At 37.2% G+C, this 11,091-nt stretch overlaps 1 protein-coding gene across 1 annotated transcript in view; it reads right to left on the bottom strand.

The window, feature by feature from the left end:
* DOCK11 (dedicator of cytokinesis 11) overlaps nucleotides 1-11,091 on the bottom strand; it is a 205,198-nt gene that overhangs the window by 38,893 nt on the left and 155,214 nt on the right. Inside the window, exons 36-40 of the mRNA XM_011977202.1 lie at nucleotides 9,431-9,497; nucleotides 7,717-7,764; nucleotides 6,267-6,409; nucleotides 4,522-4,637; nucleotides 2,222-2,359 (exon numbers count right to left, since the gene is read on the bottom strand). Of these exons, the coding sequence (XP_011832592.1) occupies nucleotides 2,222-2,359; nucleotides 4,522-4,637; nucleotides 6,267-6,409; nucleotides 7,717-7,764; nucleotides 9,431-9,497 (512 nt within the window). The remainder of the gene's footprint in view (nucleotides 1-2,221; nucleotides 2,360-4,521; nucleotides 4,638-6,266; nucleotides 6,410-7,716; nucleotides 7,765-9,430; nucleotides 9,498-11,091) is intronic.

Genomic DNA, 11,091 nt, shown 5'->3' with positions numbered 1-11,091 from the left:
GATTACAGATTCAGGTCTCATTTTAAAAGTGACAAACCTATCTAAGATAAGATTATCTCCCACAAATCATTTACTGTCTCAGCACGCTGTTTGTTCCTCTCCTAGAACATATAATAATTACTTTTTTTTTTTTTTGAGACGAAATCTTGTCCTGTCGCCCAGGCTGGAGTGCGATGGCGCCATCTTGGCTCACTGCAACCTCTGCCTCCTGAGTAGCTGGGATTACAGGCACCCGCCACCACGCCCAGCTAATTTTTGTATTTTTAGTAGAGACAGAGTTTTGCCATGTTGGTCAGGCTGGTGTCGAACTCCTGACCTCAGGTGATCTGCCCGCCTCGGCCTCCCAAAGTGCTGGGATTATAGGTGTGAGCCACCGCATCCGGCTCATAATTACTAATTCTTTTATTATTTTTTTTCTATCTCCCCTATCCCCACTAAGACTGAATGCTTCATGAGGGCGAAGACTATTATTTATTTTGTATCTCCATTGCATCTCCAGGACCTAGTACAGCACTTGACACAGAGAAGGTCCTCAATAAATATAGTACGGATGAATGGAGAATGACTCCAAGTCTGGCTCTCCAATCTGATCCCTCTCCAGAGCAAAGATCCACACATCTTAATGTCCCATAGGCACTCAAATTCAACAGGTCTACAAAACAGGACTCATTAACTTTTACTGCAAATGTAGTCTTTCCCCTGTATTTCATATCAACTACCACACTCCACCATACTATCAGTGGACTGATGATCAAATCCTGTAAATCCTTTTTCAACATGTCTCATCTGCCTTTGACCCTTCATATATCCACTGTCACTACCTTACTTCAGGCCCTCATTTCTTATCTAGCTTACTGCAGCTAGTCTTTTTACTGCCTTTGACACTGTCACCAATCCTTCTTCAACACAACTTTTAAAGAGACTTCCCCCTGTCCTTACCAATTCTCTCTTAATACAAATATAATTGTGTTACTTCCCTGCTTAAAACCCTTCCATGACTACCTGATGCCTGAAAGATGAAATCCAACTCTTAAGATGAGTCCACACGATCTGTACTCCATTTACATCTTTAGTTTCATCTCTTGGTGAATCCATATTAAATCCTAGCTCCATTGCTGCAGAAAAACTTTTGCTAAATTAGAGTTTTTCTCCTGCCCACCCCCACAGGTCTATACAGACTTATTTTATCCTGATGGTATTTGTTTCTGTGTACATGTATCTTGATGTGTGTGTGCCTCCCTCTACTGGACAATAAGCCCTTAGGGACTATATCCAGTAAGTACCTACACAGTTTTTGTTAAATGAATTATTTCTGAATCTCCTTCCCTTGGTTTCTTGTAACATGCTTGTGTTGAACTCGGCTTCCCATAGATTTTTAATTCATAAATTATATTAAAGAATGGCAATAAAAAGCTTCAAATTCATCTAATTTCTGTATCTATTAAATGCAACTAGCTGCTATATAAATAATGAGGATGGCAAAAAGTTTTCAAAGCTTAGCTAGCCTATTACACAAATAACGTAACTGAATTTCTTTGTCTTACTGTAGTTACATAAACCAGTGGAAGATCTGGACTGTGCCTTTCCATAACCTTAGCTCTATCTTGGTTTATTATGTTTATTCTTAAGTTTAAAAAGCCCCTGAGCACAGAAAACAAATCTTTGCTGTCTGTTTCAGTCATATTTCTTCTTAAAAGCCAAGTCTGAGGTTATTGTTCAGCTGGGGCAAGTGGACTGCATTTAGGGCCCTTAGTTACAACTAGCATTGAAAGTCAGGATGCATCCATTTGAACATGTACTGAGTGCTTACCATTTCCAAGATATTATACAAGACCCTGGGATTACAAAAGTTGGATCCTTTCAAAGTCTTTAGACATGAGTGCACTCATGGCTTATATACCTCCAACATGACAATACTTTTAAAAAGAAGCAAAATAGAGAACTGGCAGGCTTGGTAATTTTAAAATGATACTCTTCAAAGGAGCTTAATGGAAAAGGGAAGGTATTATGGGGTGAAATAAAAAGTAGCTTCTGATTTGAGGGGGTTCATGGTCAGGCCCTCTGTGTGTGCTTTGTTGCTCTGTATTTCTATTTACAAAGGCAGTACTTAATGGCTTCATGAGCTGGCATTGTATATGTCACCACAATGACCCCCATTGTCCCATCTTTCCTTTTTGCAATGAAGACAGCCCACCGGCTGCTCCCAAGCTTCTGTCCTTACCTTACTGATGAAAGCTCTTAGTGAGGCAAATACATGTTTCAGCGACACTTCAGATTGTCCATTTTTAAGAAAAGCAAGATGTATATCAAACACTTTTTTCATTAATGGGTTATGGCCATCATTATTTAAAAGCTGGGTCTATAAAACATTAAAAAATATGGTTTATGCCCCACTGAGAATGACAGAACTGATTTCACCAGTACCTGTTTATGAAACCACTGTTTGGAAGTTTCAGGAAAATAAAAGGCTCTTACATATAATTTCAAAATATTTGTGCCATCTTTCAACTTGGAAATCTCAAACAAATACTACATACATGATATCTAGAATACTTAATCCCAACATTTTAAACAGGTGGAATTTTTTTTTCAATGCAACACAACAATATACAGGACTAGTATGGGAACAGTATTTTCTATTAACCTATACCATATTGCTTCTCAATTAAGAAATCAAAATGAATACAAGCCAATCAGCCTTTGTATTTCTGAGAGACTATTATAATGTATAAATGAAGGAAAATACCAATTCTATTTTATTAGATTATGATCTAATTTACTTTAAAAGTATGTTTACTATATGGTTAGCCATTCGTGAAAAATTAAACCCTCTATGAGTAGAGATAATTAACAGGTATCACAATTGAACAGACTATGTAAATTGTTTAAATGCCCCTTGCAAAGAAACAACAAATTGTAGATAAATACCTATTAGTTTCTCAACTTTGTTTTAATCAGCAATGGCTAATTTCTCCAGCTCTATCCTGCTACCCCTCAAGAAAGTAACCAGCAGGTTACAACCTAGCCAAAAACAACAAAACCCAAAACAACAACAATCTAATGATAATACTGACAGCCAGAATCCCTGAATGGCATTTTGATTTTTCCGGCACTTTCCTTAGTATATTTCAAAGCATGGTATAGTGGCTAGAATCATGGTCTCTCATAACTGGCCTAGATCTCAATCCTGATTCTGCCACTGCCCAGCTGTGTGGCATTAACCTCCTGTGGGCCCCAGTGTCCCCATTTTCAAAAGGGAATAACAGTATCTACATCATAAGGCTATTATGAGGATTAAAAGTAAGTTCATATTTGTATTTTTAAGTTATTGAGATATAATTTACAAACCATAAAATTCACCAGTTTTGGGTATACAATTAAATTACATTTAGTAAATTCGGCAACAGAGTTGGGTGACCACCACAATATAATTTTAGAACATTTCCATTGTTTCAAAAAAGATCACTCCCCTTTCTCATTCCCAGCCTCACAATGAAAAAGTGAGTTAATATTTGTAAAGCCCTTAGGACAGTGCCTGATATTTACCAAGAGATTATATAAATGTTTGTTAAATAAATAAGAGGTATCAGAATAGGAGGAAGGAATACAATGTACATCATGAGATCTAATGACTTCCTTATTTATTGGCACAATGAAACATGGAGTTGTGTTGCATTTAATATAGAACAAACCTAATACTTCATAAAGGGATCTGTAGCCTATTTATTAAAGGTATTCTGTAGCCTATTTTGTATTAGTATCTAATTCAATTTTCCTTTATAAGCCTCTTTGAAAAGCACAGGCCAGGTTTCCATAGAAAATCTCGAGGTCGCTGAAACAATTAACTGAATTACTCAGAGAAGAGGGGAAGAAGGAAAAAACAACAAAACAAACAAACAAAAAAACACATCTGTATAACTGAAATGAAAGCAAGCAAGATTTTTCACCTTTGAGTTCTTACATTATAGTCACATCATTTTTACTTTTCAAAGCACACGTCCATTATTGCATTCCCCCCTCCAATAATCCTGTTAGATAAATGCTTTTACCTTCTTTTTAAAATCATAGCAATGATGATTTGCACTGAGAGGCAAACATCTGAGAAAAAACACTAAGTGCATGGCTAGGGAAGCCAGCCAGCCTGCCTGGACCCCATCTACCCTGAGAGGACACCTCATCACAATGGGTATTTGGGCAAACAGATCCAATCATATTTTGGGCTAAAAATTGCTGGCTACTTAAAGTATGGAAACTTTGTTTTTAAACATGAAAATCTAATAGAATTTAAGAGGTAGAAGAGAGCTTAAGGGCAAGTTAGTCCATTCCCTTCCCTTTATGGATGACACAAGTGAGTCTCAGTGACTTTCAGGGTCACATGAAAACCAAACTAGAACTGCCATCCACATTTCCTGACTATTCATGCCAGCCTTTTTCACTGCACTACCCCACATTTGACTAGGTAATTTCTGTATAATGTTACTTTGCAATGGTACCAACTGGATTATAACTCTTCATTTTTACCTTGAAGCACTGAGTGAAAAATGATATGGTATCTAGTACTGTTAGGGAAACTTCAGTAGCTGTATTGCCTTCAAGAAGTGCCTGGTGGAAAATGTCTGCTTCAGTTGTTGTAGAACCTAGGATTAAAAAAGTAAATTAAACTTTTCCCAACATGAAGATGCACATAATGGTGCTGAATGACTTTCTACCCAAAGACTTAAGACAAGAAAGGGGGCTCGGCTGGGTGTGGTGGCTCATGCCTGTAATCCCAGCACTTTGGAAGGCTGAGGCGGACAGATCATGAGGTCAGTTCAAGACCAGCCTGGCTAGCATGGTGAAACCCATCTCTACTAAAAATACAAAAAATTAGCCTGGCATGGTGGCACGCACCTGCAATCCCAGCTACTCAGGAGGCTGAGGAAGAAGGATCACTTGAACTTGGGAGGCGGAGGTTGCAGTGAGCCGAGATCACGTCACTGCACTCCAACCTGGGCGACAGAGTGAGACTCTGTCTCAAAAAAAAAGAAAGGGGGCTCACAGTGTCATACTGTATTTAACTCCTTCATCAAATATAGTCTGGGTTAATCAATTTCATTAGTTTTCATTACAGTTCTGTATCAACAGCTCTGCAGGACATAATTAGGTGCCCACCTCTTTGGAGACAAGGTTTCAGTGATGAACTCTGGTGATGTAACTAGGAAATAATGTGGGAGGCCTTTTAAGTCATGCTACTAATTATGTGGGTAAAAATGAGAAACCACTAAATAGAAATTCAGCTACAGATAAACAGTAGTACCTTATGGTCAGACATTTTCAATTATGCTGATTATATGAGATTTGTTTCTAAATCAGAAGGAAAACAAGGTATCTTGGAGGCAACTGAAGGAAATAGGTTCATCATATTTTTACAAGAAGCTGAAGGCTTTAAAACATGCAGATTTAAAGGTCCTGAGTCTATTAGCTCAGCGTCTAGCAAAACATTATTTTTTATTACTAGGTCTTACCACAAAGCCAGTTTTGCTAACTTCCTTTTCTGAAACCTTTAGAGGACTGTGTGGAAACAAAATATTCTCACTCTTTGAGTTGTTATTAATATTTGCTTTTCATAGGAGAGCTTCCATTTATATAACCCTCTAGCTTCTGCAGTTGGGCAAGATTTCTCTCCTTGCCCTATTTGCCTTGTCAATACTTCAACCTGTCTGAAATACACCTTTGCCAAACTAGTATTTAGAGTTCACTGATTTCTGCAGTCATCTCAGCATGTTCATTCCCTAATCATTAAATGACCAAAAGTAACTAAACAAATATTATATATACTATTATATTAAGATGTCAATATTTGCATTAAAGTTTAACAGTAGGAATGAAGAACACCCAATATAAAAATATTATGAGAACAGCAATTCGTGGGAAAAATTTAATTTCTTTAACACTATGAAGAAAACACCATGACCTAAAATTGTTCAAAAATCCATGTGTATTTTATCATTTTATAGTCATATATGATGAAATTGATTATATACATACATACATAGCAGAAAGATGCAAATACATGTATGTATGGGAAATCATTTCCAATCATATTGGCAATTTAAACCAGGACTTCTTTTCTTCATACAAATTTAAGGGATACAGGTGATATTTTGTTACATGCATAGAATGTGTAATGATCAACGTATTTAGAGTATCCATCACCTTCAGTTTTTATTATTTAAACCAGGACTTCTTTAAGGTCAAATGGGTACCACACACACATTTTCACTTACTGTGATTGAGTGTAAATGAACTTTCTAGGCTACTAAGATGCTGAAGCCGGGCCTGCATTACTCCTGATCTGTTTCGAAGAGCAGGCATGGTTTGCGATTTTCGGTCTATTCCGAAGTGTTTTGACAGCCAGGCATCATGCACCCTAAAATAAATTTTAAAGTCAGGAACTGGAGTTCTCTAATAACATATCTCAATGTTATAATCTTTTTAACTAAAAAAAATTAGGTTTTCACATAAACGTAGTATACTCAAGGATTAAATGAAGTGTCACTAGAAATTGGATGAAGTTTTAATGTATCTTTAAAATAGCATATATGAATATAATTAAGGAATTTAGAAAGAGCTTCCACTTCCCTTCTTCTTCTCAAAAACATCAGGGATAAGTGGCCAACACTCCAATAAGATTCAATCTTTTCACGGGAGATGAGGAAGGTCAAGAGTGGGAAGAAGATAGCCAGAGGTTCACTAAAGGTTGAAATGAGAGGGGAAAATCCTAGAGTCAGATGTTCAAGAATGAATGCCAATCTAATCTGTTTCTGGACTTGAGGTAAGTTTGGATTAGAAATTTTTACTCTGTAGGTATGTCTATTGCTAAGATAAACAAGCTTTTCTTTGTTTTACTTTAATGTTGTTTCCATTTAAAAAATTACAACTGGGTCATACATGGACTAAGGAAGAAGTAGTTTATCTATCCTCTAGTAAACGTAGTGGGAGAGTTGACAGAATCCTAAAGACTGAGGTTCATGGTAACAATGGCCATACCAACTCCAAGTTATGGGAAAAGATGGTGGAAATTGGAACCCTCACCGCCCAAACTACCTATCCTTAGGATGTTCCAGAGACTGAGCAATAATCCCCCCATCCACACAGCTTCTTAAAAATTAAACATTTTTTAAAAACTATTTTTAAGCTCCTTTAATGACTATCTCTACCCCTAAAATATATCTCATTGAAATAAGCAAGTAACCGTCTTCACCTTAGAATCCCTCAAATATTTCCTTAAGTATTTATTTCACTAGGACTTACATGACAAAAAGAGGAAATAGATAATATATCATTTATGTCCCAATTGCTGTTGGGGATTTCTATTTGCCTTAGTAACTGAGGTGAGTATTGATAGTCTTCAGACAAAAGTACAGACCTTACAGTTGTCCTCACTTTATGATTTCCTGCCTTCCCCTGGACCTAGCCCCTTCTGGATTTCTTTAGAAAAGATAAGCATCTCACAAGGTAGAAACTCTGTATGTCACTTTAATCATCACCCCGTGGGAAGCTTGAAAATGTAAAAGTTCCCATTCGTTTAAACTTTCAGTTGTGACATGTTAACTAAATCACGGGTATCTCAATGTTAACTCAAAATATATAACCTTGGTTTTACATGGCATGAGTAAGATTGCCCTCTGTTGGAAGAGAAGGAAAAAGTAGAAATTGCAGTGCTATGGGAATTACCTTGCTATGTTTCTTTTCCCCATATATCTAAAGTGAAACAAGCATACTCTAGAAAGAAAAACAATAGCATGTTAGTAATATATTAACATCCTCTACAGATTAACAAGTGATATTTTAAAAGTCATGAGTCACAAAGAATGGCCTATTTAAATTATATAATGATACGTGTTTTGCTACACAGAAATACATAGATAATTAATTGTGGGCTTGCCATATTCTATCTTTCTACATTTATTTGCTACAATTACATCATGTCTTCATATACAATTTTAATGACAGGTTAAAAAAAAACCTGTCAATGCAAATCACCCTTTATGCTCGATAACTTATCATAGCAAAGGTCTCCATCAGTCATTTTTATTTTTGACACAGAATCTTGCTCTGTCACCCACGCTGGAAGGCAGTGGAATGATCATGTGCGGCTCATTGCAGCCTCGACCTTCCGGGCTCAAATGATTCCTTCACCTCAGCCTCGCAAGTACCTGGAACCACAGGTGCACATCACCATGCCCAGCTAATGTTTTATTTTTTGTAGAGATCAGGTCTCATTATGTTGCCCAGGCTGCTCTCAAGCTCCTGGGCTAAAGTGATCCTCCTGCCTCAGCTTCCCAAAGTGCTGGGATTATAGGTGTGAGCCACCATGCCTGGCCCACCAGCATAGTCAATAATATCTCTAAAAGGTTCTTCCGCACTAAAACTTGGGGCAATTTCTACATTTTAAATAATAACATTAAAATACTTTATATTATTAAAAATTTCAAACGCATATGAAAGTAGGGAGAGTACCATAGTTAACTCCCACATACCCAATGACCCCCAGATTCAACAATGATTGAACTCACGGCTATTCTTTTTTGACCTCTGCCCTGAATAGGTCCCCTGATATATCTCTCCACCCTCCCTGCCCCTGTGTTTCTAAAGCAAATCCCCAACATCAGATATTTTCATTAGTAAATATTTGAGTACAATTACAGTAGTTTAAAAAAAAAATCTTAACTGTTGTTTATTATCCTGACATTTTCCGCTAAAGTTTGTAAGACTTTAATCCAAGGGTTTGTATTGATATGCTTTGTTTTTGTAGACATGCACATACAAATCATATATGTGTACTATTTATTAAAAAATTTCTTGCATTTCATTCTATGTCTAATTTTTCTTTTAGCTTCCAATAATCATATAAAAATAGCTCAGGATGAAATGTAGGACAACTTCCCATCTCCAGACTAGGTTTTCCCCCAAGTGTCTTGGAATACATACTTATATACGTGTGTGTGTGTGTGTGTGTGTGTGTGTATACACACACAAATACACAGACACATTTCTGCAGTGGGTAGAATTACTCAGCTCTATATGAAAGTACAAATTCTAAATTCCAATCATTTACACTGCTCCACTATTCCAGCATCTGTTCCAAATGAATGATGCAGAACAGCTGATACTACTTCTAGTTTTTCAGATCACAGAAAGTCTTTTGCTGGGCTGTAAAGATGGTTTATTATTAGCTAGAGTTTTCAGCAATATAGAAAGTATTCCACGTTCACATTTTTCTTCTGTCTGCAGATAAAGAACCACTATGCCAGGCTCTATATTATCAGAATAATTTAACATTTTCTACATTATTAGCAAATAAGCCATTAAAAACAGAAAAAAATGTAACAGTTGAATTCTCCCCAAATAAGGGGAAAGTTTATGAAGATAAATTAAGATAACTTACTCTAAAAGTATAAGAATGTTTATGAGCTCTTGAGGAGATACTTTATTCCAGTAAGTTAAGAGAGTATCTGAAAATGGAATAAATAAAGTGTTAGATCTTCAAATAATTACAGCAAATAGCACAGTGAATCCCCAAGTCCTATGTAGCTTCAAGGACTATCAACTCAAGGCAAATCTTGTTTCATCTATATTCTCCTCTCCCCTCCCACTGCCCAGTACACACTCTGTATTCTTTTGAATTAATTCCAAATATATCATTTAATTGGTAATTAGTTCAGCATCAATGATCCTTTTGATGTGTTTTGTGTATGTCCTTTTGGGTCGCTTATCCCAATCTTCGTATCATTTCTGAAGACAGAGTAAGGGAAGTTGCTGTGTTTTTACTTTAGATGAGGTATTTTTAATGAACTCCCTAAAATTTTATGCAAGATGCTGTGTTTAGGTGCATTTTTCTGAGAAGGTCAAATGCCTTTGCCTGCTACTCAGAGGGCTCTGTGAATAAAAAAGTTTAAGAATTTTAAACTTTTAGCCTAGTTGCGGTAGCTCACATCTGTAATCCAGCACTTTGGGAGGCCAAGGTGGGCGTATCACTTGAGGTCAGGATCTCAAGGCCAACCTGGAAAACATGATGAAACCCCTTCTCTACCAAAAATATAAAAATTAGCTGGGTGTGGTGGCGGGTGCCTGTAATCCCAGCTACTCGGGAGACTGAGATAGGAGAATCACTTGAACCTGGGAGGTGGAGGTTGCAGTGAGCTGAGATCGTGCCGCTGCACTTCCAGCCTGGGCAACAGAGTGAGAATCCATCTCAAAAAAAAAAACAAAAAAAACAAAAAAAACCCCCAGAATTTTAAATTTCAGAATAAGAGACAGATAACTTTCCTTTTTCTCTTTGCCTTTGCATTATAAATTCTGATGTCCTATCTATCTGTGGAACAACTATTTCAGACACAAAAGTCTCTTAAATCTATCACATATACTTCTCTTTCTTACCCATTTCTTCCCCAACACACCTACTTACTGAGATTTAAACAAAACAAAACAAAGCAAAACAAAACAAAAACAGTGCCACCACTTGACTTTCCATTCCTTTTTTATCCTACTTTGATGGAGCTTAATGGTGTCAGCAGACCCTCCTCTAACTGTAAAAATCGCATAGGTGTCACAAAAGCAAGCAAATGACTTAATTCCCAACTGAGCTAGAACCTCTCAATGATAAAGATGGAAGACAAGACAATGTTGGCTTTATGGAGGGGCAAGGAGGATGAGGCATGCTGGGAAGTTGACTTAGTTACTTCCAATTTTCCAATTGTTTTATAAGACCACGAATATTGCTAGGTTTCAATTAACACAAAATGCTAATCATCAATAATAAAACTGAAAATAGAATCAAAATGTGACTTGTTTTAAAAATTAGGCCAGGCCCAGTGGCTCACGTCTGTAATTCCAGCACTTTGGGAGGCTGAGGTGGGCGGATCATGAGGTCAGGAGTTTGAGCCAGCCTGACCAACATAGTGAAACCCTGTCTCTACTAAAAATACAAAAATTAGCTGGGCTTGGTGGCGTGCCTGTAATCCCAGTTACTCAGGAGGCTGAGGCAGGAGAATCGCTTGAACCCAGGAGGCGGAGGTTGCAGTGAGCTGAGATCGCGCCACTGCACTC

Source organism: Mandrillus leucophaeus, unplaced genomic scaffold, assembly GCF_000951045.1.
Source record: "Mandrillus leucophaeus isolate KB7577 unplaced genomic scaffold, Mleu.le_1.0 Scaffold174, whole genome shotgun sequence".
Taxonomy (NCBI): domain Eukaryota; kingdom Metazoa; phylum Chordata; class Mammalia; order Primates; family Cercopithecidae; genus Mandrillus; species Mandrillus leucophaeus.
The sequence above is the reverse complement of the archived record's forward strand: the minus strand, read 5'-3'. Positions and strand labels throughout refer to the sequence as shown.